Here is a 27,921-nt window from a genome sequence, read left to right on the forward strand (position 1 = left end):
TGCGTGCAGAGATTCCCAATATCCGTCATTCCTGCATAATCTATCTTCCGAAGTTACTCGCGAAAAAACGAATATGCTGCGTGTGTTTTAAATACTCACATATTCGATATCTACAAATCAACGTATCATCAAATTTTGAATAATTTTTGAATACAGCCTGATTTAACCGAGTGAAGTGAAGTTGGCCGCGTACAAACAGCGCTGAGGTAGCCAAGTCGATAAGTAGTTCGAAAAGCAGCCACTCGTGGCGCGACAGTCCGACGACGCATCTACGAGCCTTGTGCTCCCGGGCGAGTGAAATCTGACGTGTGACGTCATACGGCAAGATGGCCGCGGGTGTCGAAAATGGAGTAGTGTAGGCCATTGGGTGGTAGGAATTTGTAGGTGTGTCAAGAGAGTCTAGTTTATTCGTCCGAGTTATAATGTCGCTAAGATGCCGGTGCATTGATACGTGGGTTTCGGCGTTCGGCTGCAAGCGGTTGTCGGCGTGGGGCGCGGGCACCGCGTCGAGCTAATACATCATTTCAATAATAATACGGGGGGGAGTATTTCGTATCCTGGTTATCGAGTGATTACACACGAACACTGTAAACGAGAGAGAGCGAGAGAGGGAGAGGGAGAACCAGAGAGTAATAAAGAGATCGGGATTCATAGAGAGAGAAAGAAAGAGAGAGACGGACGCTCGCAGTCGGTCCTGCGGGATAAAACGTCGGAGGATATCCACCCTCGGCAGGCGAAAAACGGGGGCGTGTATGTGCGGTTTTTGGGCGAAGGGCGGATACTTCGGAAAGGGGTTAGATCGTGACAGTGGGTGTTAAGTGTGTACCGTGGGTGGTGTCTGTGTGTGTGCGACTGTGTGCGTGTCCGTGTTGACTAAAAAATGTGGAACATGATGTGCGACGTGATGCCGACGATATCGGAAGACAGCATCAGTCAGCGGAGTTCCCAGTTCTCGGGCGAGGATGCGAACTTCGAACAGCTGATGGTGTCGATGCTCGACGAGCGCGACAAGCTGATGGACTCGCTCAGGGAGAGCCAAGAGCGACTCCAGGAGGCCGAGGCTCGTCTCCAGGAGGTTGAGAAGGAGCGCGACGCCCTCAACCGACAGATAAACGCGAACATTCCCCAGGTGAGAAAAGGTCCGGGGCGAATTAGCGCCGATCGATCGATCCCGGGAAGTCGAGAAACTCGCCGCGAGAAGACCCAGCGATATTCGCCCTCTTCTCTTCTCTTCTCGAGTCCGCAGCCTAGTGCCCGGGTCTTTGCCCCCCTCCCTCAAACAGCTTCTCTATCTCTCTCTCTCTTTTTTTTTTTTTTATATATCCCCCTTTTCTTTTTTCCGCCTTTTCCTCGCCTCCCTCTCGCTACCGCGCCGGTGGCGACCTCGAAATGCGAGATATTTCGAGGCTTATTGATTGCCGCCCGCCGGCGGGACACCCTCGCGCCATTTTCCGACTTTCGATGAATTACTGCTGCTGATTTTGTTGTTGTTGTTGTTGTTGTTCCGATCCTGTCAGATCTCCCTAAATTTTTAACGATCACGAGCGGCGAACTACCGAGCGAGATCACCCTGAAGCTGGCAGCGAACTGCGCTGGACTTCTCTTGTTTTTCACTCCCGATTAATCAGAGTACCAACTTCAATGATCTGTGTATTTTATGCCCGAAATTTTTTCATTGACATGCGACACAGTTTCGTTTCCTCAGGCTTATCTGATTTTCTTTCTTCTTCTTTCGACGTCAATTTTTATCGATGGCTTCGTAGATTCGCGGGATCAGACTCTTTGATCTCGATTTCGAACGAACGGATTTGGTGATTTCCGCTTGCTTAACGTCAATCTCGAGTCATTTGTTTCCACTATGATTTCTTTCTTGTTATGTGGTTTTCCTTGATTTCTGTACTACGACAAACGGTTTCTAATTCGTGTTTACAATTTTACTACCGATTTCTGCTGAATGATTTTACAACGTCTTGGTGATGTTCAGTGATTTATACGTTGTGTAAGGTAGAACAACGGGGAATTGTTAAACAATCACAGAAAATCATTGCAGAAATCAGAGGAGTAATGTTATAAATCGATCAAGATCAGTTGACGAGTTGAAAATCAACGTAAAATCACAGGCTAAAGCAGAAATCGCGTCAAATTGAAGTTGGCAACGTTATCGTAACGATTCGTGCTGAGGAAAGAAAAACGTTACGTCGCGATTTTGCAATTTTCTGAAATTCAGTAAACCGTAATGAAACAGAACACACTCGTTTTTTGAAATCTTGGTCCCTTATAAATGGTGTAAAATGAAAAAATTGCAATGTTTTCCCCAATGTTTCGTTACGATAATAACGTTACTAAACTTCAACCTCGTGAAATCGCTCGTAATCACTAAAAACAGGAGAACATAAGACAGAAATCATATATTTGAAATTGTCGTAAATACATTTGAAGTTGAATTATACACAGACGATAAAAAAATTTTATGAGCCTGTTGTGATATTCTTTCGAGATGATTTTTGTCTCTCGATATTACACAATTCCTTAATATATTCAAACTTATGTCTATTTAGAAAATTAATAATTTTTCCTATTAGATTTATTGTTCCCAAAACTCGAGATGGATTTTTACCAATCATCATTTCACCCCGTTACTATCACTACGTATAAACAGAAACTATAATCATTTAACGGTCGATTGTCGTTTTCTTTTTGCAATATTCTTCCCCTCTTGATTAATCATGCAGCGAACATGTGCGCAAACATTTTTATCAAATAAAACGTATAAAATAAATCACAAATAAACTCTCAAGCCGTCCGTCGATGATGATAAAAACTCGGGAATTCGCGATGATGTCTCGTTGCACGGTTTTACTTTTTATTCCCGTTATGACCCAGAGTCGCCCCTCGATTTGATCAGCCTGAAGTTTGTAACATTATTGCAATGCTGGATATTTGGAAACAGTAGTCATTTTACAATTTTAAAATTACTTGAAATTTAGTAAACCGTTGATACAGAATCAAAGAACTCAGATTTTGTAAAGTCAAATTCTTCTTCAGGTATTCCAAAGATCCAAAATAGTCTTTTTTTTTCTCAACATTTCCATACATTACTAACGTTACTAACTTCAGCCTCGTTCTTTTTATCCTTTCACAACTAGCGCAAGGAATGCTGCTTTAAACAAAAAAAAAAAACTTTCCGATTCTCATGCGTTATTATAATTCATTTATCTGCATAGATTGTCAATTTAGTCGGGTTCGTTAACTTTCCCTTAATTATGGTTGCAATGTCTTTGAAAAACTGAAAAAAAGGAAGCAGTAACGGTAACGTAACGAAAAGCAACAGCCAGAATAGAGAAGAAGGGATGCAATTTTTCCCGGCATCGCGCAGGTTTTAAACTACACGTGTTTAGTCTGTCGGTTGATTTCTTCTATAACCTTCGTGTAATATACATATATCTATATGTATACAGTTTGTCCACGCGAAGTAAACATTAGCTAACTGAACGTGTATTTATGTGTGTGTGTGTACCTACGTTTATAATATGTACATGATATAACACACTTATATATATCAAACGATTAAGGTCAAATTACGAAACGATACCCGCCACGATTCGCTTATAGCTTTGGTATTAACGAGAAATATGGCTTTCTGTTTCTATTTTTTCATTTTTATTTCTCTGTTATATTACACATATCGTATAATTTTCTTTACATCCCGAAAATCGATTATAAGGAGAAAAATTCATCTCGTCACAATTATTAATTATACACGACCAAATTTTTATTTATTTTCCTTTTTTTTTTTCTCCTTGTTTTCTATTCCTTTTGAATTATTTTACATCTTTAAAAATTTTCCGTATTATTAAATAATGTTTTCAACGGCAGCGGGTAAAATTGCAAAATTTCTAATTATTTTTTTCCCTCTTCTCCTTGTCTGCGCAATCTTTCAATACGGTATTCCGGAACATAAGAAGACGATAAAAAAAAATGTACAATTCTTTACCCGCGTTTACAATGTAGCTGTGATATTCGCGTAAAACTGCGAAATCGAAAAGTCTAATGATAACATTGAAAAAACGTATTTCCGAAATCAACTTTTTAAATCTTCTTTTCATTAACACGATAATACACAAAAGCACGCATATTATTTTATTTCTTATCGAATTTTTCAATTATCTCTCTAAATACCGCGTGTATACTGAATATTCATATCGATAGCATTATTATTGTTGTTGTTATTGTTGTTATTATGTTTATTATATCGATGACGATTTTCGCTCGGTTCCTTCGTCAAGTTTCTTTCTCGCTGATATCCGATCGGCGTGAGAGGATTTTGCAATGCGATCGATGAATCGTTCGATCTATCGATCGGTATTTCAAACACGCGCACACGCTTCGTCGAACTTTGTAGCTGCTGCTGCTGCTGCTGTCAAGATGATATGTGATATATTATTTAAGGCTCGCGTATTATATCTACCTCACTCACGTATCTCATCGCATCGTATCCTGTGCATACGTAATTGTTACTTTTTTTTTTTTTTTCAAATGCCTTAATTGCACAGACCTACGCCACAACTAACTACATACATATAAGTGTATACATATATATACATGAGTATAGTTAGTCGAAAGTCACACGCAATTATCTCTTCCTATATATATATATATATACGTTATACGTAACCGCATATATCCACGTATAACATGCAACGCATCATTTAACCAAAAATAAACGTTGTTACATGTTTTATATGGGTATATATATTTAGTTCGATCCGTTCGATACACTTTCATTATTATTATTATTATTATTATTGTTTTTATTATTACCATATCACTTACCGAATCATTTATTTTACAGTAAAGTTGAAAAATGTTTCTGCTCATATGTACGTATTTACCATTCCATAAATGTGTATGTATATACATACGCATATTATACATGCACGATTAACGAGTAACGTTGAAAATTTATAAGTTATTCAACGTTAGGTTTACTTACGACGATCATAGTGCAGCGTGATTATTTCGGCATTAAAAGTTTATCGCGGAAATGTCATCGTGATGTGGTTAAAAAATTTTAAAAATACAAAAATAGAAGAAAACAAAACGAAATCGACAATCACTTGCGTGTACGTATAATAATCGCAACGATGATTATAGTAATAATAATGATAATGACAATAACAATAACAACAATCAATAATAATAATAACAATGATAATGGAAATGATAGGAAAAAGAGAGGGGGAAGGAAGGAAGAGGCGCGGAGTTTATTTATACACACAGTGAAGCGATTATCATTTAAGCTTGCGCAGCAAATAGACCATGCTAGGAAAATAATCTTTTTCATACATATGTACATACATGTATTATGTGAATATATATATTGTGTAATATATGTTACATCATATTATGTATATATACGGATCGTTCGATTTGAGGTTGAGGAACGGATTTAAACAATTTTTTTTTTTTTTATCCCGTTGTATTTTTTTAACTTCGAAAGTTGTACATTCTTCTTGCCGGTACCCTTTTTTTTAACGACCTTTCGCTGCTTTTCCAAATTCACGGTTTCGTCATGTTTTTGCGGAATAAAAAATTTTCCACATCTTTTCCATATTGTTGTAAATTTTAATAACAAAACGAAGAAAAGTGAAAAAAAAAACCGAGAGAAAAGTAAGGAGAAGAAATTTATATCACACAGACTCGTAGGGTGGTCTCGTCAATTTCAAATATATACTTGCCAACTTTGGAAAGGGTATCGAAAGCAGTTTTGCAAATGATAAGCATTTCGAAATCCATGGCATTGCATTATTTATTTCATTTTTGCCGCGATTATTTTCGAACTTATCAATGAGGTGTAATAAATATGTGTTGAAACGTTTATACCATAGATGGACATTTCATGCGAAACAAATATAGTCTGTATAATGTTTTAATGTGATAACAACACCATGAAGTTATTCTGCCGAAATGATTTACATTTTTTTTTTTTTTCCTTATTCCTAGTCATTCTTAATTTATTTCCTATAATTTTCTGTACCAAACAAAATGAGTTCAACGACAGTTAGCTTCTTTTTTACTTGAAAAAGGAACTTCGTTTTTTTTTTTTTACTTTTTTTTCGATTTCAAACGGATTTCAGCACCCTTTCCAATCAGATCAAAAATCTGAAATAATTGACATACTTTGATTATCGTGATCATTTATCGATTCCAGGGGTGGATGGCAAGTGTACGTTGGATATTAACGACCCTAAAATACGGACCCTCGGTTAGACGAACCCCGTTCGTTCAATTATCATTCACGTTCGAAAGTGTGTACATATATACGCATATTATTAAACACTTGCTAAATACATACTGCGTTGTGTATTTGCACATAATATACGTACGCTAAACATGCGCATTGTAAAGTTGTTGTGTGGTCTATTTCTTTGGAAAAAGACAAAAAAAAAATTGAAAAAATGCACGGACAATTAGCGGGATTTGTGTAACAATGAAAGAGAAAACGAGAGAGAAAGAGAGAAAGGACTGCATAATATGATAAACAGGCTTCTGTATAATATAAACCAAATTATAATATAATACTAATCATCGACGTTCTAATTTAGAATGCAATTCAAGCTGGTTACAAGTTTCTTTTATTTATTTTTTCTTTATTTTATTTTATTTACTCTTCCATTTCGTCTACGCATGTTGCACAATCATTCATCACGCTGAATGTGAGATGCAGTGTTGTGCACTCTTTCCATTATTCACGTTGTTTCTTTCCTTCGTTATTTCTTTCTTCCTTTCTTTACGCATATATCCCACTTGTAACTCGACTTATATCCAGGGTGGGCCCAATTTCCCCTGACACAATTAAACCTACTGGGTTTAAAAAGCGTATATTTTTTTTAAACTATATTCCGTGTTTATTAAATATCGAGAAAATGTCAAAATCAACGATTGACCGTAAAGTAATATATTACAGTAACTATTACATGTTAAAGTAATAAACACGTTTGTCGACTCGTTCGTATTACATCGTACGTCTCAAGACGAAAATTTTTGTAACAGGCAGCGCACTTTAGCAGAAGCGAAAAATTGTTTATAGTGTGATTTTGATTTTTATGCACCACAAAGAAAACAAAAAAAAAAAAAAGGAAAATAATAACATCAATGAAACAGTTAACAAAATGACAAAATGGATTATCTCACTACAATTCCACGTTCAATGACACCGAACAAAAATGCAATGATTAACGCGTCACAAACGTGTAACAAGTCAAACCCAATTTTACCCGGATCTTACAGGGAAAAAAAAAAATCAAAAATGGTTTTAAAATTTGGTGACCAGGATTTATTCCAAAAGAAAAAAAGAAAGAAAAAAAAGCCCCGGACTTTTGTTGTCCACCTCGCCAACATCCCACACACATCGTATCGACGTACATGCACAGAGACAGATTGCATCTGACGAAATACATTTAAAGCTGCGCGTTGCATTCTTCCGACAATGAGTGCAATGCACTCTCTTCGCTCACCCACTTGGTACCTACGACATCATACGCGCAGAGATACGAAATGCGCCCGGTTTACCGATCAATACTAACTTCCGGTCGGCGCATGAATGAAACCACCACCCTTCGCGCTCTTCACCCTCCTCCTTCTTCCGTTTTCCTGTATAATACGTATGCTGTAGATAACATGGAAATGCGGACGACGCGAAGGATAGAGAAGAATAGGAGATAGACGAATTGTTCTATAAATTACTCTCGTTGTTATTGTTGATTTTGTTATTGTTATTGTCGTACTACTCGCTTGCTGAAACTTCAATCTTCTCTCATTTTACTCTACACTGGAACGGATGTTCGATTAATCGGTTTTCCGATTACTCTCCGATTTTTTTTTTTTTACTCTCTCATCATTATTTCTACTTATGCTGGTTTCAATAATATATACAATGTAATTTTATTTATACACAATCTAAAAATACTGCAGTAGCAACATTTAAAAATCGTGTCTTATCTTCCTTCGTTTAAAAAAAAAAAAATTTCTATCAATTTTTTATCATCAATTTACAACTTGTGTTGTAATTATCGTAATAATTTGTTTTATTTCTTTAATTTTCATTTTATTCATTATTTTTTTCTTAATTGATGTATGGAGAAAATTTTCGATAAATTATACCGTTTGTTGTATTTTCATACATGCATGCAAGTAATTAAGAGAGACGAGATTATTATTTTTGAAACTTCGTATAATTATATTATGGATAATTTTAAATCTCGTTGTAATTTTTTCTTTTCGTATTTTTTCTTTTTTTCCAACGCTTCAGCTATAACTGTTGAATTTTTTATACTTTCTGATTACGTATTATCGTAAAAAAAAAAAAAAAAAACAAATTACAAATTGCAGAAAAATGACTTATTGTTAGGGTTTTATAAACGTACGATGAGTTAATTTTTCATTATCAATTCATAAAATAATAATGATAATAATAACAATCCAATCTTGAGTGATATAAATTTTATACATTTAAGCATTATGTTTCTTTCAATTTCTAAGAGGCCTTATAGTTTTTTTAATCTTATCTCGTTGATTATATACGTCTAACGCGATACTATGTGTAGAAACTTATGTAACCGTTCATTCCATATTCTTATATATATATATTAAATTATATAAATATAATTATATGTATATATATATATATAAAATTTCAAGAAATAGAAAGATTCACATTTATGTAAATCCATAGATTACAATCGTTGCTAGACAATCCGTTGTGTCTTCTCTTATAATTCGTTATAATTCTCTATCTTATGATCTGTACATGTCGTAATGCGGCGTTTTGAAAAATTTCTCAAAATCGAAAAACGAAATAAGAGAGAATAATATTGATAAAGATCGAAACAAACTCGACGCGTCAGAACGAAAATATGAGATTGGAATAAAAAATCGTTATAAAAAATCGTTAAAAAAAAAAAAAAAGAAAAAATATAGCAAATTTACCGCAATTTAATTGTCATTAGGGAAACTACATTATGCGGTTTTGTGTCCTGAAAAACTGGATGACCCTCTCGATCGGCGAGCCGCGTCACGTCAAAATCGGCGACGTTTATTTTGCCGATTTTCCTTGCGATGATTTTGCTGTAGTTGGACGTGTATTTCCCCGCGACTAGATCGACTTCCGGCATCGTTTTAATCACGTGGTTAAGGGCGGCTGCGCAAAGATCGAAACCAAGACCGCGGCGCCGATCGGCACGCCGAATTCCAACGAGTTCGAATTCGGCCCAAATCCGGCATTCCGGATGCGCGGCGAAGAGATCCAAGGATTTGTCGATGATCCCCATGAGATTGGCGAACTCACTTATCGTCCTGGATCGCAGTTTGCCGTCGTAACGATCGTCGGAATTTTTTCCTACAAGATTTCGATCGTGAACCAGGACGACTATCGCCCCGGATATTCGGTTCGTCGGCTTGTGAACCGCCGTTAAAACAGTTCCCGCGTCGACGACGGTTTCCATCAAAATTCGCTCGTCCTTATCGACCTTCGACCATTCTTCTTCTTCTTTTTCTTCTTCTTCTTCACAGTCCGTTGTTCTAACCTCTAGAGACGATTTATCACCCTCGTGCTTTTTCACACCGTACATATCTCGCATACTTTTTACAAGCGTCTCGTCGTGCAGGAAATTCTCTATCAGCATATCGACTATCTCGTCACGACGTGATTTGTCCGATAATTCTATCTCGTATTCAGACGATAATGCGCACGGGAATATAGAGCGGTTTTTATTATTCTCCATCTGTGGTACGAAATAAGAAATTAATTATTACTGCACTTTTATTGCATGTTGTACAATATCAGTGATAAGTTTCAGCTTTAAAGTGATCTTCATGTTTTCAGGTTTTTTTTATTTTCTTTTATTTTTCATTTCGTTTTTTCTGTTCATGTCATCCTAGCTTCTGTGTATAAAGTATAAAAAAGAGAATGAAAGAAACAGAACACGAAACAGTTTTCAAACACACGTTACAATAAATATATGTATATATTTATGATAGCTAATTGTCTACGCGATCTGCAAGATTTCATTCAAAATTAATAATTTCAGAAATAAAATGGTGCATAGATTCTGGTAACAAAAAAAAAAACGGATGTTTTCCTGTTTTGTGTATCAAAAGTTTAACTTCAATAAATTTGTACGTATACAAATTCGAAATCAATCATCGAAATAATTAATTTCGCTATAAACTTTTTAAATCTCCCGCGCCGTGCGAATTTCGTTTGGCCATTTTGAAAGTATCTTCTCTTGCACGATGTTCAGATCTGTGTTACATTCAACAAGTTTAGGTCATGCACGCCTGAGAAATAATAATAATAAGCAAGAGAAAAACAAGTTGTAAATTTCATTTCGACGTTATTAGTTGTAAAAAATTTTCGACGTAATTCGATGCAAATATAAATATGAATAAAGTCGAAAGTAAGTAGAAGATTGAAGAGAGAACAGGCACAACATTTTTTAAAAATTCCTCGCAAATGAGAGTGATATTAAACAATAACAGATCAAAATACTTTTATACTACGTTTGGATCACCAATAATACACAAAATATGAATATTAAGTGTGGCATGCAGCGTAGCTTTGCTTTTGTGTTTTTTCGAAAAGTCTTAAAGTACAAAACACGTACCGTAAATCCCTTCGAAAGTATAATCCTCGCAGCGTGTTACCGCCTTCGGTCAGAGCCAATATGGCTGCAATGGGTCAACTCCTTACACACCGTATCTCTCTTTTTCTCTTTCTCTCTCTCTCCGTCAGCTGTGCGCTTCGCAACGTCGGTATCAAAGAGAACCACCCTTACCGTCCGGTCGTCTTTAGCTATTCTATGTTCGAGTCGTAATAAAAGTGGCAGGTAGCCTCAGCAGGGTCTCGACATTATCGGCAGAGAGCGTGAAACGCGGTGCAAGTAGCGCTCGTTGTCAGAAAACGACCTGTAACTTGGTAAGAACTTTATGCTGTCAATTTTTCCCGACCATTTGCCGATCGTAGACGTATAAACTTTATTCAGTTGTGGAACGAGATTGACGAAGTTAGTTGGCAGCGAAGTTCTCGAAACGTGACATCGGTGTGTCATAAAAAGCAACAAGCTTTCTTTCTATGATGAATTTTATGTGTCTATGATCAACGTATCGTTTGTTTTTCCCGTCATTCACGTCGCTAGTCATTGGGCGTATAAGATTTGCTTGGAAAGAAAACTTGTTCCAGTTTTGATTTCAAAAAAATAGTTAGCCACTGGGAATCTATTAATTAACTTTACTGTATAAACGTACATAAAAGTTATATAAATTTGTTTACCTCATTGAATATCGTCCCATGGTGATTGATAAACGTATTACACGTATAAACAATAATAAATATATTCGCGTTTATGCAATAATTTCTCGCAGGTTTATTTACATACTTACGTGTAATTGTATAATATTATCTATCTATGTTATGTATAAAGAGTTTAGATTTTTCTTAACCCACAATTTATTATAATACAAAGATAAATGTGTATTATTTATTCACAATGCCAATGTCATGTGCGTTGGAGATTATATATAATAAGCTCCAATTCCGCTTTTAATCGCTCCTTTCATACATTCTATCTATTTATCAACAAATTAACGCACGCAATAATAAACGCGGTATAAATATCCTTATCGTCTTTCGTACGCATGTCTTTGTTATATAATACATGCATACTATTTAAAACAACGCGTATTTTTCATCCGTTATACATTCGTAATATGTTTGATTTATTTATTTAAAATATTTCTTTTTTCTTCTTTAATCTTTCCATTTCGACAAGAAGACCGGGTGGGAAAGAAAAACAAAAAATCCAAACTACGAATCGATGAAAATTTCCAAAATCTAATAAAAAATCACATTTTAAAATACCAGCAATACTCTAAAACAACTTTTCTACCAAAATTTAGAGTCTAAAATACTTTTCAAATCCAGTGTAGCCACTATTGCTACAGATTCCATCTTTTTTCTTCCGTATATGATCAGAGCCCTTGACCATATATATATGTACACGGTATACGTCACGCACATGCAGTACGAGGGATGGAAAGAAGGGGTGTGTTTTTTCTCTTTCTTTTTATTATTATTATTATTTAAATTTTTTTTTTTTTCTATCCCTCCACCTGCACCCCTTACATTTTACTGTACAGGTATATATTTACGCGTTGTACGTATGTCATATAGTCGAGGGTAGAGTTTACGTATACGTCAGTCCGGTATTTGAGTTCGTCGAGCTAACAGTCCGTCGTAGTTTCAGTTATAAAATTGTGTACAATAAATGATTAAAGAGTAAAATTACTTGTGTCACATTTATCAGTTATGCGAATGAACGTGTAAAATGACGGTTTAAAAGAAAATAAAATAAGTAGTCAAATGTAATTTTTTTCCATTTTTCAATATTATATTCAACGTTGCGTAGATTTTATTTATGCAACGAAATGCGCGAAATTTCTTTTTCGTTATTCTTTCTTTTTTTTTTTTTGAGAGAGAGAGAGAGAATGAGCGGATGATTTGAAATTTTTAATGTACAGCAATTTCCTCACTTTGTTAGAACAATTATTAACTAAACTCACGTGGCGATTTTCATCTCATTTTTGCGATATTCCTAATTATATTTTAAACGATAAAAATGATGATTCAAATTATTCTGTGTGTTGTGTTTGTTTTTCGCAGCGGATTGTGATGCAGACATTTTTTTTGCCGCGTTTCGTTTACCTGCAAAATATATTAATTTTTATGGGGTGAAACCCTAAGTTTTGAGGATAAAATTCTTCTTCTCACAGATTTGCAATGTTATTATTAATTAATAATATAAATATCGCTGCGTTAAAGTATATATATATAATATGACAAAATGATAAAAATATATATAAAAAAAAGGAGAGAAAAGAAACTGCAGAATAAATTAAATCTGTAAATAAAAAGTCGCTTTCAATCTATTTCTTATCTTATGTATAATCTTTTAACTTTGTTCTATTTCTTTCTATCTGTTTTTCTCGGGTCATTTTTTTTGATTTCTTTCTCACCAATAGGAATTATTATATCTGTACCTAATGCGTAGTGAATAAATTTAGAAAAAAAAGAAGTTTTGCCGTGTCTTGTGTTATAAATAAATAATTGATACGTGTATAACAATTAGTGTAACGATTTCACGAATCGATTGATTTTTATCTTATTCTGTCGAGTTCTTTCTTGTTTTTTTTACTCTTTTCATCATCTTCAACATCGTTTCTCACATTTTTGCGACGCCCTAATATCGGCAACCAGCGATACGTCAATGAGAGCAAAATTTTCAAACATCAGGAGCTTTCGTTACTTCTCTGTATTTTTCAACAACTTACAGAATTTCGTTTATTTTTTTTTTTTTGTTTTTATCATAGTCGAATCCAATTTTTTAAACCTTTTATTTTAAAAACGCTACTTCGAATCGTATTATAGATACGTAATAAATACTTTACTTTATGTTTTACCGTAAAATCGATACATTTGTCTGTCTTTAGTACCTATTATTTGTATTATACGTGTATTTCCCATTTTATTTATGTACATAGTACATACATCGCGTGACGTATGCGGTTATTATTTTCATGTAAATATGAATATCTCTTCTGCATAACGTTATTTATATAGATAGAACCATTTTATCGGGATGTAAAACAATGTTTACAGAGATATATACATATATACTAGGGTGCCCTATTATTTGTAACTTTTTCTTTCTTGTGTATATATAAAACTTAAAAAAAAAAATTAGTCTAATATATATATACCTGTAATAATGTATAAATGACAAATTTTCACATCCCATACGTCAGATAATTTATAAAATTTATTCTACCATCGCAGAATATCTCTCGGAGTATCTCTGCACTCTCTTTTTATTTTACCCTTCATTGCCATCTCTCATGTAACGGTCTGCACTCGTGTCTATAATATATACATAAAACGTACATATATATAGGTATACGCATGAAGTACGTATAGCGCGTGCGTAAGTAATAAATAATGAAAATAAAAAATATGGAAGGGATGTAAAGAGAGCGATGTATAAAAATAGTACTCGCGGGCTCGTGGCACGTATCACTTTATATCTTGGAATAAACGTGCAGACGGAAACGGAAACTGCTTCTCAAACACGGGGTATAAAGTTCTCCTCTTCTTCTTCTTTTTATTTATTTATTTATTTATTTATTTCTACGGTGTAACGCCGACTAGTAAAATTTGTCAAAGAATGCGATAAAAGCAAAATAAATAAAGAAGCTTGTACGATAAAAATACAAGTACACTTCGCTTCACACTGGAACATAATAAAGGAAGTAATCTTTATAAATGAAGTGAAAATTAATATTGTATAGTTTAAAACGAAATGAACTTGAAAATGATTCCGATGAAAACGATTACTCAGATTTATCAGCGAATGAATTTTACGAATCAACGTTCAATGAAGTCTCTGAATTTCGAATCTATATTATTATAAACGAGTTTAGTGAAATGAATGAATTTTGAAAAATGCAGGATATTCATCAGTGTGAGATTAATGTATATAACAAGTGTACGCATATTTTTTTTTTTTTTTTCTCTTGAACGTTTTAAATCTCAACGGCTTTTTTTGAAACGATAAAAAATATTTTTAAAAAAGAGATCATCAAGGAAATGTCCGTGGCAGCTGATGAATCTGTTCCTACCGCCGATTTTCACAGCAACATTTCGACGGATGAAAAAACAACACTCGATGAAACTTTTCATTATACTTATAGAACCTCGGGATCCGCCAGCGGATTATTTTCAGCAATGTGCACCACATCCGTTAATGATAATAATAATTTTACCATCGATAAAATAGCTGAACCGATCGATCATCTCAAGCAGCTTCTTCTCCGCAAATCGAACGGCAATAATTTTATAATAACCGGTTCGAACCCGAATTTACCTCCAGACAATGAAAATGGCACGAAAAAACGCTGCTCTTGTGCTCTTCATCATATTTTAATCGAGGTGATGCGTCGTCTGCGATAATATACGATAAGATTATAACCGATATATATATGTATATATATATACATTTTTTTCTACGACATGCGTTTCTGCAAAAAATTGAGAAAAAAATGCAACTGTCTTTGAGGATTTTTTCTTGTTTAATTTTTTTTTTTTTTTTTTTTTGCTTTTAATCATTTTCTGCACCTCATTAATCGCGTTTTTCTTTACGCACACCGCACCCTTTACCTCGCGATAGCAACCCTGTATTTTCACCCTCTTCTACCTTTTTTTTTCGCGTTATTCACACGCCGCCGAGTGTATGCAAGAATATTAGCCCCTCTCAACTTTGCCAAATAGAATTTTCTTTACTTTTTTCTCTCTTTCTAATCAGAAAAACGAAGAATAGCAGCATCGAATACAATTGCAACAATTCTCTCGTGATAATGTTATTATTATTAGTATTCTTATTGTTATTATTATTTTGTATTGATAGTTTTTCTTGTGTGACTTCGATTTCCTTTTTTTTTTTTTTCTATACTATAATATATACTAAATGTTTGCGACTTTGAACCTTGAATATCTCTCCTTCTCTTTCGCTTGATCAATACTCAGCACCTTACTGACTGACAGAGCAACAAACTCGCATTTGGTTCATCTATCGTGTCTATATAATAAAAATAGATTATGTGCATGTTTTTTTTTTCATTTCCTTCTACAGATGTATGACAGAAATTGCACTTGAAAGATGTACGATTTAGATCTTTGCGTTTTATGACATTCTTTTTTCTCTTTTACGGTTCTTTCAATTTTCATACATTTATCGACTCACCAAGTTACAGGATATATTTATATATATATTTACTTATTTATTTACGTGTGTAAAAAAATAATTCTCGATGAATACCCAAAAAAAAAAAAAAAATATAGTAATATAATTATTGATGATTTTAATATTAGCAATGATGATAAATCGATTTTTGCACGAAAATTCGTGCGAGCTATGATACACTTGAAAGTGTATATTTGTATCAAAGTATGGAAATTTTTTAATTTCCTAACCACTTGTTGTATATTAGTTTGTGTATATATATATAAACAGAAACTGCTTGTCATACATTACTTATTACGTTCGAGGGGAAATCTACTTGCGAAAATATTCTTATAAACTAGAATATAAAAAATAATCATGTCATGTTTTTATTTTGTTGTGACGAGTAGAATGTATTTTTTTCCTCTTATAATCGGTATATAAATACAGCTAGATATTGTATAGAAGAAATAGTAATATATTAGATTCTGAATCCTAAATTATCATCTTTTTCTTTGTCTATGTTTCAGGAATTCTCTCAGTTAACGAAAGAATTGACAGCGGCAAGGGAGAGTCTTCTCGAAAGGGAGGAGGAAATATCCGAATTAAAAGCTGAAAGGAACAACACCAGGGTACGAGGATAAAAATTTATAACATTTTATGCCGTTTGATTTTCTTTCATCTAACATCTTCATTGAATTTAAATTGAAATTAAGCTAACGATTTCATTATCTTACCATAAACGCTGAAGTGCTAAAGATACAAGCATCGAATACTCTGTAACGAATGAAAACTGATTGTTTTTTCTTTCTTTCTTCCTCCGCCTTCAGCTCTTGTTAGAACATCTAGAATGCCTAGTATCGAGGCACGAACGTTCCCTGAGGATGACGGTGGTGAAAAGACAGGCCGCGGCACAGTCAGGAGTATCGTCAGAGGTGGAAGTACTGAAGGCGTTGAAAAGCCTGTTCGAGCATCACAAAGCCCTCGACGAAAAGGTAAGAATCTACTTATAGGCGCTTATCGACCCGCAAGTGTATTACCCATCGAGCATTCCATAATCGTGTTATCAACATTTACAACGACCATAATTTCAGGTGCGAGAACGATTGCGAGTCGCCCTAGAAAGAAATACTACGCTTGAGGAAGACTTAGCCCATACCAAAGAAGAGGTGAAGTTGACAAAAGTGTAACTCGTTGTCGTTTCATAGTCTTTACCTATATTTAATCCTACATTGTTCAGGATGCATGCGAATATGATTGGGGAAACAGTCAATTCTTTAGCCATTTCTTAACTGATGACAAAAAAAAAAAAAATTATACCAATTCTCTTACTCCCGCAGCTTCAGCAGTATAAAATCAGCGGACATCAGCCCAAGTCGATTGACGATAGACCTAAGGAAAATGGTCAGACTGACGATAGTCAGCAGCAAAACAAGGTAAGCCGACATGTTCGATAGTAACGTCGCGTCGGTAACGAATATTCGAATATACTCATAACGTAACATAACTTACATAAACATTTCCATATACATTATACTCATACTTATGTTACGGTGTAACTATCGATTCACCTTACACACACACCATCGATAAGATACACGTGATATCATGAATGCGCAGTAGCTTACATAAATACACGTACATGCGTGTGTGTGTGTGTATATATACAAAGTATGTCTATGTATATTGATACATAGAACATTGCATTTAAAATACATGAAAATCATGTCGATATGTTCATTTCGTTATTTTTCGCATGCTAGTCTTTAAATTATAACTATTATTATACTTGTTGTTGTTGTTGTTGTTGTTGTTGTTGTTGTTATTATCATTATGTATTTTCGATCCGTATGAAATTATTATCTATTGCGTATTGTCGACTACTGTTTTTGAAATTGCTTATACGTACGTAACAGCTTGAATTGAGTTTTTTTTTTTTTTTTTCCTATACCGTTGATACGAATATAGGTATATGATTATTACACGTACACGTGGCGTTGCTGATTATTTGAATTCTCTGTTTGAGTCTTTTTTGTGCAAACAATGCAGGGCTGATTGTAATTATTAGCTGTGACTGAATGGTATTTTATTACTTTGCTCTCTCTCTCTCTGTCCTCTGTCTCTACAACTTCACTTTTTCTCACTTGTTTGTTTTCTATCATTAAACAAATCAAAAACAATAAAAAACGTGGAGAAAATAATTTTTGCTCGGATATGTAAGAGAGAATATTATAATATCTTTTTTCTTATTGTACTCGCATCTGTTTACATACATTATATTATATAATAATATCGGTGTCGTTTCGTATTTGTCCAAAGTTATTTGTACATTATCATTACACGTATAAATTTTCACTATAAACAGTTGAATAATTTTATCGAATTGCATAAATACGTTATCGCATTGATAAAATTCGAATTAGGAAAGTATCCTTTTTCGTAGGCAAAGAATTAATATCAGTGTAGTAAAAATTAGGTTGTTACTCTGTAGTTTTCGCGTATTTTTCAATCACATGGATATCAAACGAAACGGATCTTCTCAGACTTTGAATGTGCGTACGAGTAATAAATGAAATCATTTTTATTTTCTTATCCGTTTTGATTTCTTTTCACATATCACTGTAATAAATGCATCGCAAACACTCCTATACAGATATAAGATTTATACGCCCCACGTTGTGTAGTATAAAAAAGAAAAAATACGGTTGTCTTATTAGTCGACGTACGATATAGTCGTAGAGCGTAGAGAATACTGGATGATGATGATGATGACGATGACGATATTGTATTATGATGATGATGATGTGCAAAAATGCGAGCAAAGCGAGGCATTCTGAATGTAGTGTTGTGATCGGGCAGAATCATGCAGACCAACAAGGGAACCATCAACAACAGCAACAACAACAACAACAACAACAACAACAACAACAACAACAACAACAACAACAACAACAACAACAGCAGCAGCAACTACAAAACCAAAGTATCTCCAACTCTGGGTCAACCAGGCTAAGCAACGGCAGCCTCGATCCCACCGAGCAAGACTCTGCTGTAAGAGTAATTGACTTGCAGGCTACCGTTGATAAGCAGGTATGCAAAATAATAAGAAAAACTTTGACCGACGGTCAGATCACTAAACTTGAAAATAATAATAATAATTACGACCTCTAACAACTCTCCATTGTTGCGATAATCATCTTACGTTTAGATTACTCACCGTACATTTTTTAACCAAATCTTATTTAGTTACTATGCTTCTGTCTTCCTCGTTTAGACATCGGTATACATTCGGTATCGCTCGTCACACATCGCGGTTTATCGAAAAGGAATACGAAAAAAATACGTTTCTTTTAATTTCATTCTTTTATACACCCTGTACTCATAAGGGTTTATAACGGTCGATGAACCGACGCAGTCAAACTTATATTAACGTATGACATAAGATGAATGAAGAGAGGAAGTAGACGACGTTTACTCTCTATAATCATTCAAAGATAAATTTCTGGCTGGGTCAATAGGATGTATGTACGTAAATCTTTCTAACGTTCCTTGGGATTCTAATTCTGGATTGGCCACTCTATCGGCAGACTTTTTCTATTTATACATCACGCACAGACTCGAGAGAGTAAAAGAAAAAAAGAACAAAACAACCTTGTCCAAAAAGTTATCTGTATCCACATTGAACGTGTCCCGGATCAGAAAAACGGTATGAAATAATTGATTAAACAAAGAAATGTGATTAAGCTTTGAATTTGATTGACTAAATAAATAATCCTTTGTCAAAACTGTAGGAATTTATAGTATATTACATTGATTATCTAAACTATGAAACGGTCCACCATGTACTCTCTGTCTTTGCGAATATTGTTTACACGTGTTATATGCTAAACGTGTTTTGACACGTGTCTCACACGCTCGAACATCGTACAAAGGTAGGGCATTAGTGTAAAAGTGTAAATCCATATTAAAACATCATCTTCACCGTAAGTCAGAGCTGTAATTGTATGTTGTTGTTTCTCATTTTCGTTAATTTATTTATTTTTCCGGTTTTGTTCTTTTTTTTGTCTAACAAATGTTTTTTCCCCTTTCTTTTAAATAATGTAGGCGATATATGCAAAGCATTTGATGAACGTCAATCTTTGCCTACGTATATGTATGTTGGTATAGATAGATCATTTGTGAATTTGTTGATAGCATTATTTTTTCATAGGCTTGTAGAACGGATTGAAGAACGTAAAATTTTTGAATTGGGTAACTAGTTATTCATCGCTGCCTCATTCATTCGCTCGATCAATCTGAATCTCCCTCTCTCTCTCTCTTTCTCTCTCTATTTCTCTTTGCGTGAGCGAGATTTTGAGAAATTAATGAAATTACTAATTATATACTGCATGCGCTGTCAAATGTGGAATGATAATTAGTGAATCGGATATTATTTGTATGATTACGCATGACTTAGCGCGGATATGGTGTAAACGATTTTCCTAATAAATATTGAACATGTACGAACAACACTTACAAACCAACTCTTCCAATAAATATAACATGTTACGTATATCCGTTATCAAACCCTCTACATTATTATTGCCGTCCAGTTTTGATTAACAATTGATAATATTCATACGACTCTTATTGTACGGTTTATTTCAGAGCAACGAATTAAGTACATGGCAGCGTCGGGTAGCAGAAATGAGCGGGCGAGTAGCCGAACTCGAAGAAACGTTATCTAAGGCGCAAAAAGACCTTTTGAAATCACAGGAGAGTAACGTCAAGCTGCAGAGAGATCTCAGGGAAAATGTGGCGCAGAAGGAGGACCAGGAGGAGAGGATAACAACGCTGGAAAAGAGATATCTTAACGCTCAAAGAGAGTCGACTAGTCTTCACGATCTTAACGAAAAATTGGAGCAAGAGCTTCAGCACAAAGAAGCTCAGCTTAAGGTATAATCGTTACATTTCAATCGGAATTTAATTTGTTTTTTTTTCTCGCTATTGCAAACTTATCCTAATAATCGCGTATTTATCCGTATGATCTTGTCTCAATTAGCTACAAGAAGAAAAAATAGCTGCCATACAAGAGAAGCTTGAATTAGCTGAACAAAAACTTGCCCAGTATTCGAAACTGCCAGAAATGGAAGAGCAGCTGAAGCAGAGGATGGAGGCTCTGACCCAGGTGAGGAGGCCCAACCAGGTACGCAGGCGAATCATATCACCACACTGCTACGTCTGCTCGCTCGCTAGCCTATCTACGTTTCTACACTCTTACTTTTTCATCTACTGTTGTTTATTCTGTTATCACTCTCTTATTTCTTTATATTTACATGTATATATTACAGTCTGCTTAAAATTAGTTACATTATTATTACTTGTCGCTACGTCTTTTATTTATCGTCTTTATTATTTCAATCACATCAATTTTATTATACATATCTAGACATAGATTTATACGATAGATAGATCGTAGGCTGTTTAGAATTCGATACTTAAATATGGAATTTGCAAGGTTAACAGATTACCAGGTAGCTCAAGTCCAGGTAGAGTTTATTCAAATACTGCGTTAATATCGTACGACAGGGTATGGTCGCAGTGTGGAGATGTGAGAGCGCTACCTGGTCCTCGATATACCTTGACACACTAGGTATGGGAAATCGTGTTTTTTATTCCTTCTTATTTCACGCTCGTTTATTATCGCACGCTTATGTCTATCACCATCAATCGCATGACACATATTATTTTTAATTGATGTTATTTTCTGTACTTTTACCACTAGTTACTAATAGAAAGAATCAAGCATTATCATTCATCAGTGTAGAGAGACTCGTTCACTAGTTAAAAATGTTTTCAGTAGATTACTATTAATCTTTGAATACATGAAACTCTTTTTTGCAACTTTCTTAATTAAACTAAGCTCTGTGACCGTTCTACTTGTTGCTTTACACTGGTGAATGAATATCATTTTACATAATGTAGGTAAATACGATTCAACGTCGTTATTCACTGCTCGTAATCTCTTTTTCTTCATTTAACTAAAATCAAAAATCTCCTTTTGTCTTTATTGATTACTTGAAATTTTTCATGAAAACAACTAATATTGAAATTCGATGAGATAATGAAAAGAAACAAGACGACGTTGTAACGATTGCAAAGCATTGAACTTTTTTTTATAATCGTATCATTTACAAATATGTATGTGACAGATTTTTACCAGGGCACATATGTATGATGGAATCGTTGTTGCGATTACTTAAAAAAAATTTCACAAACTATTCGATAAACGAACTAGTTAAATACAATATTCTTATAATGTTATAAGCAGGCTCAAGAGAGACACGGTAGCGCGGAGGACAGAATTCAAAGGCTAGAAGCGCAGCTAGAGGAAAAGAATGCAGAAGTAATGAGATTAAATCAACGGCTAAAAATGAACGAGGAGCATAATACTCGATTGAGTACAACGGTCGACAAGCTGTTATCTGGTAAAGATTGCCAGCGTTAACTAAATCCTCTAATACTGCCTGGAGCGTTTGATTCCTTGTTTATTTGTCGTTTAAACCTTTGTTCACACATCAATTATCAAATTTCAGAATCTAACGAGAGATTACAAGTTCATTTGAAGGAGAGAATGCACGCTTTGGAGGAGAAAAATGCGCTCACCCAAGAGCTTGAAAAAACAAGAAAGATCGCCGAGGAACTGCAGAATGAAAAGACGGAGATTGTCAAAGAGCTTGGTAAAGCAAGGCTCGAAATTGACAATGTTAAACGTCAAATGCTCCAACAAGAAATAGCCTTTAACATTCAACAGACCGACGCATTGACCAGAAGTCTCTCACCGAACGTCGTCGATCCCGGTAGCTTTTCACGAAGCGCTAGTCACAGCAGCTTCGATACACATTCGTTACCAAGACGAGGAGTGAAGCGACCGCCGATGGACGACGATTCCACAAAGGTAGAATACCGGGACAAAACACGGCCAAATCGGTCCTTCCGGCCATTGGAACAACGTCATGATCACACGGTTTTCGTTTTTGTTCATAGGGTTACGTTGCGCGAACGTTAGCCGAACAGGAATGGGAGAAATTACAACAAGCCCACGTGCTGGCCAATGTACAGCAGGCCTTTGATGTTTCGAGTGATGCTGAAGGGGACGGAGATAACGAAAGCATCTTTAGCTCAGCCGCTGATGTTATCAGTCCGACGGGTCATACGGATGCTCAAACTCTCGCGTTGATGCTTCAAGAACAATTAGACGCTATAAATAATGAAATCAGATTGATACAGGTAAGATAAGCGCGATTTGTGCGCCACAAATTTTCAAATCCAATACCGAACTTGCCGTATTTCAGGAGGAAAAACAGAGTACGGAAGCTAGAGCCGAGGAACTTGAGTCTCGAGTTGGAAGTTTGGAACACATGAACCTTCTTGCACGAGGGCGAAGTTTGGAGAGAGCTTCGCCACCGTTGAGCGGACGTTCGACCCCAAAATCACATCACAGTCCGAACAGAGATTATCTTCACAAATATCACACGGTGAGTTTTAATTATAGACAGTCGTTAAGTTGCAGGAATCTCGTTAAATTCGCTTGGGAATTGTGAGAATTTCTCTTAAATCGATCTATTGGGGAGATGGAAAAAATGTTGCCCATTTTGATGTAACGATTTTTGACACAGGCACCAGCTTCAATGTCGCCAGCACACCTCCATCAGTACGCAGCAACTCTCGTCAGTCCTGGCCAACTTTCAGAGTCCCTTCCGGCAAGCCAGGTTTGTTGTTAAATAATCATTCTTTGCTTTAGCGTGTAGTTGAATTGTAAAATTTGTTCTATCAAGTATGATTTCGCGACTGCTTGCACAAACTCCGGAAGCTAATCGAGTCACTGTTGATTATATTTCGTTAATAGTCTAACGAAAATGGTATAATGCTTTCTGCCTGTGGCAGCTGCAGTTGTCTGGAGAGGAATTACATTCGGTCAGTGAAAGAGACAGCACCGGTGGAGGAGGGAGCGGAGGAAGCGGCGCTGCATCTCCACTCACTGCCAGGTCGTTGCGATTGGAACGAGTCGCACAGGCACTGGCGCACAGTCAAGAAGAGCTACGAAGGTATGCGACAATGATTAAAGTTACATACAGGAGTGGTCGGCGTAGTGATGTAAAAATAACTGAAACAATCGGTAACCCTTTTTTATTTTTAACGTCTTTGGAAAAGACTATGAATTTTTACACTTGTTGTTCAATGTTCATGCTGTCAGACGCACAGGGCAAAGTGGATTCCCCAGTAGCGGTTACTCCGTGCACAGGTTAAATAAAACTTATAATACTGCATGCATTTCGTATAACGTACCGTTGTGCACAACGTATCTAAACGAGGTATGCCAACATGAAAGGGATGACAGCGACTCGAGCTCGATTTCGTCAAATCAAAGTCAAAGTAACGAGCTGAGAGTAATAAAAAATTCGTCGGAGAAAAGAAGCGGAGCGGGAGATCAGAGAGTATATCAGTTGTCGGATAAAATAATAAATAATAATTCGAACGAAAAGTTACTTCGACAAACCTGCCCCATTCATGACAAGCATCGAAATCTGAAACAAACAAGGGAACTTATGGAAAGAAAGGAATTACACATGTCTATTACTCCGAGAAGAAAAAGGTTGCTTTATTATTTTAAATTAATATTTCTTTTTTTCTTCTTTTACTCTTTAATCTCAGTTAATCAGACAGCAATGTTTACAGGTTTTTCTGTCTTACGTGTAATTTCGAGTAGGTATTATTTTTATAACAATATTGTTTGTTCTCTTCTTTCATTTTGTTTGTTTTCTTTCCATTTCTGTAATTTTTTATTTTTTTATTTTGTTTTTGTTTTTCAATTGTTGGTATCATTACTAAACGAACTTCGGAGTACTTTACATAAATTTGAAACAGTAAAGCTTCTTCTACAAGTTTGATTTTGTTATTTATTTATTTATTTTTTTCGAGTATACCGCTATCGCTCACTGGTACAGTAGTATATTCAACGATCGCACAAGTTTTCTGTAAGTTCCCTAGTCTTGCATGATCAAATATAAATACGTACACCGACACACACATTATTACCACTCATATGTACATATACAATCATTTAAGTATGTTCATATTTACCTATACGAAAAAAAGAGATAAGAGCAAGTAGCTCCGCATAGTAAGATATCCTAGAGTAGAAAATTAGAGACTAGATTAGCGCTCCATGCAAGCAGGCATGGACAACATAACAACAGCGCACTCAATTCTGGGACTCCCCCTTCTCCATTGTCCTCACGCCACAGCAGCCAGGACAGTTTGCACAAAAACAATCTAAGCGGTGTCGGACTTCCGATCGGTCAACTTTCCAGCTCGCATCTTCACATGCAGGCCAATATGAGTCCGGCAACGGCCGCCGCCGTCGCCGCAGCGCAAAAGAAAAAGGGCATCAAGAGCAGTCTTGGAAGATTCTTTAGTAAAAAGGAAAAGGTGAAGATTTCTTGAACAAAGTGTAGATACTTGGATTAATAAACAACGACTGTTGCTGTTTCTATAAAAAAAATTATTTTACAGGTCAAAGGAAAGGACACCACCATGCCAGGGGATGTTCCGGGAATGGGTGGTGCAAGCACACCAGCTGATCCTGATTATGGAGACAACATTTCGCTGGCTGGAACATTGGGTGGTAAAGGTGACTTCGATCGTAGGAAAAAGAAAAGGTTCGTTTAGTTCTTTCCATCAATCAATTTACCGTGTAATTCTGCTTAGCTTTTCCCAGCGGTGTCACAATATATCGATTAATTTCTCAACAGTATATTAGACTCTTCTCGACACGAACTATTGGCCGGTGCCATGAAAGCGGGAACTCCTTTCGCTCTGTGGAATGGACCAACAATAGTAGTTTGGCTCGAATTGTGGGTAGGAATGCCTGCTTGGTATGTCGCCGCATGTCGGGCGAATGTTAAAAGCGGAGCGATAATGAGCGCTCTGAGCGATACCGAAATACAGCGAGAGATAGGAATAAGGTACATATAAAAAACCGTAGCATCGATCTGCCGTCAGGCGATCACTGAGCTATGTCAATGTTCACAGCAATCCCTTACACCGCTTGAAGCTCAGACTAGCCATACAAGAAATGGTCTCCCTCACCAGCCCCTCTGCACCAAAAACTTCGCGCACCACCCTGGCCTTCGGTGACATGAACCATGAATGGATAGGCAACGTCTGGCTTCCCAGTCTGGGACTCCCTCAATACCGATCCACCTTTATGGAGTGCCTTGTAGACGCAAGAATGCTCGATCACTTGACCAAAAAGGATCTCAGAGGGCAGTTGAGGATGGTCGATAGCTTTCACAGGTATTCTATGTGTCCTTTTACCTATTTTAATTCATGCACTCTCTTTCGCCGTCAAACATAAATTCATACCGACAACGTGTCTTCTAGAACGAGTTTACAGTACGGTATATCCTGTCTGAAGAGGTTGAATTACGATCGGCAGCAGTGGGAGGAGCGACGCAGAATCGCTGAGACAGCAAACGTCGACGTTCTGGTTTGGAGTAACGATCGCGTTATAAGATTCATACAATCTATAGGTTTAAAAGTGAGTAAATAGCAGATTGCGCAACTACTGCGCTAAGTATTTATCCTAACTGATTGCGCGAAATTCGATTTTGCGTTCCCAATTGAATGCGCAAAATATTATATTCCCGCACTGGTGGTTTTTCCAAATAATCCGTAAGTTTCGAACTGTTTTAAAAGTTCAAAACGTCCCTGACACTTTTCGAGGAGAAGGTAAGAATTTTTTTACAATATCTGCTTGGAAAGTTCGATTTTAAAAATATAAGCAACATGCATAAAGTTTCCAATTTACGAACAGTGCGGTAAAAGATATTGGCGCATGCGGACTACTGAAATGCCCGATTTTCCGCACCATGGCTGTTTTGGCGCATGTGCACTTTTGAATAACCCGATTTCACGCATTGTGCCATCAAGTAATTACCTAACCGAAATTTTACACACTGCCAGCAGTACGTTCATGGCTTCTCAAATCAAATTTCCCTTCATAGGCGTTGGAAAAAAACACGTGTGTCACGCGTGTGGATAAGTAATATCTGACTTATGTGAATGCAGCAAGCGCCATCACCTATTAAATTACAATACAACCAAATATATTTTGGTTCAAATGCCACACTAGTGCGGGCATCTGCTATTTTCGGCACTCATTTGGGTACGCCAAATGAATTTTGCGCACTCGGTTCGTAAAAATAGTACAAGTCTTTCGTTATATCGAAGTCGTCTCTTCCATCTTTCCTGTACACGCTGAAATTTATTTATCTAGGAATACGGTGATAATCTTCTGGAATCGGGTGTACACGGTGCGTTGATAGCGTTGGACGAAAGTTTTGACGCAAATAGTCTCGCTCTCGCCCTACAAATTCCTACCCAAAATACCCAGGTAAGGTTTCTTCCTTTCCTTCATTTCGCTTCCTTGTAAATTCCCTGCTCTCGACGTATAATTTTTTTTCCTTCCAGGCTAGGCAGCTACTCGAAAGAGAGTTCGGAAATTTGTTGGCGGTAGGAACCGACAGGCGACCGGACGAATCAAATAGTCTTAAATCTTGATCGAGCCCTTCAAACTCGAGGCTGTCTCATCTTCACCCTCACCATGTCTAGTCTAAAACCCCAGCTAATATCTGTGCGCGACGTTTGCGCACGTGTATATCTGTGTTCGAATGTGCGCTGCTGCGCGTGTTTCGCGTCACCCAAGTTGTATGAGCTTTAAATATCACTCCTTTAGCTATGCTGCATACACTTAACATGCTGTTATATATAATTTTTAAATGAGAGGACGTAGATCAATTTAATTTTTTTCTTTATTGCTATTATTATTTTTTCTTCATATTTTTTCCCTCCTAATTTCAATTTCAACGGAGTTAAATTTTGGTGAATTATTTTTAACTAAGAAAAAAACAGGACAGACTAATATGAATAATAATATTAATAATAATAACAATAATAACAATAATAACATAAAATATATAATATAATATAATAATAATAATAATAATAATAATAATAATAATAATAATAGCAACAATAATATGTAAAC

The 27,921-nt window shown here is 35.8% G+C and overlaps 2 protein-coding genes and 1 long non-coding RNA gene across 9 annotated transcripts; 1 reads left to right on the top strand and 2 right to left on the bottom strand.

Moving 5' to 3' along the window:
* The first annotated feature begins 213 nt into the window (after positions 1-213).
* LOC124301333 (liprin-alpha-1) lies at positions 214-27,750 on the top strand. Of its 7 annotated transcripts, none has more exons than XM_046756233.1 (22): positions 214-1,129; positions 16,361-16,462; positions 16,661-16,825; positions 16,925-17,016; positions 17,171-17,266; positions 18,674-18,920; positions 20,478-20,765; positions 20,872-21,015; positions 22,138-22,297; positions 22,406-22,767; positions 22,857-23,099; positions 23,165-23,347; positions 23,489-23,581; positions 23,757-23,917; positions 24,067-24,114; positions 25,118-25,301; positions 25,386-25,531; positions 25,625-25,837; positions 25,905-26,168; positions 26,256-26,412; positions 27,151-27,267; positions 27,345-27,750. In XM_046756233.1, the coding sequence occupies exons 1-22, from the start codon at positions 881-883 to the stop codon at positions 27,432-27,434; spliced, it is 3,804 nt and encodes a 1,267-aa protein (XP_046612189.1). In that variant the 5' UTR covers positions 214-880; the 3' UTR covers positions 27,435-27,750. The 7 variants fall into 7 exon arrangements, with proteins under 7 accessions (XP_046612189.1, XP_046612190.1, XP_046612191.1 ...); XM_046756234.1 differs by having other exon boundaries at positions 215-1,129; positions 25,121-25,301; XM_046756231.1 differs by having other exon boundaries at positions 219-1,129; positions 16,925-16,999; positions 18,690-18,920; positions 25,049-25,301.
* LOC124301338 (uncharacterized) lies at positions 8,670-10,796 on the bottom strand. The gene is made up of 2 exons (XM_046756252.1): positions 10,665-10,796; positions 8,670-9,782 (listed from the first exon to the last, which is right to left on the bottom strand). Exon 2 carries the CDS (start codon positions 9,780-9,782, stop codon positions 8,985-8,987), a length of 798 nt encoding a protein of 265 aa, XP_046612208.1. The 5' UTR covers positions 10,665-10,796; the 3' UTR covers positions 8,670-8,984.
* On the bottom strand, positions 12,534-15,042 carry LOC124301339 (uncharacterized). Its single transcript, XR_006907456.1, has 3 exons — positions 14,875-15,042; positions 13,816-13,972; positions 12,534-12,760 (listed from the first exon to the last, which is right to left on the bottom strand). It is a non-coding gene; the product is annotated as an uncharacterized LOC124301339 (long non-coding RNA).
* Positions 27,751-27,921: the final 171 nt, after the last annotated feature.

Source organism: Neodiprion virginianus, chromosome 3, assembly GCF_021901495.1.
Source record: "Neodiprion virginianus isolate iyNeoVirg1 chromosome 3, iyNeoVirg1.1, whole genome shotgun sequence".
Lineage (NCBI taxonomy): Eukaryota > Metazoa > Arthropoda > Insecta > Hymenoptera > Diprionidae > Neodiprion > Neodiprion virginianus.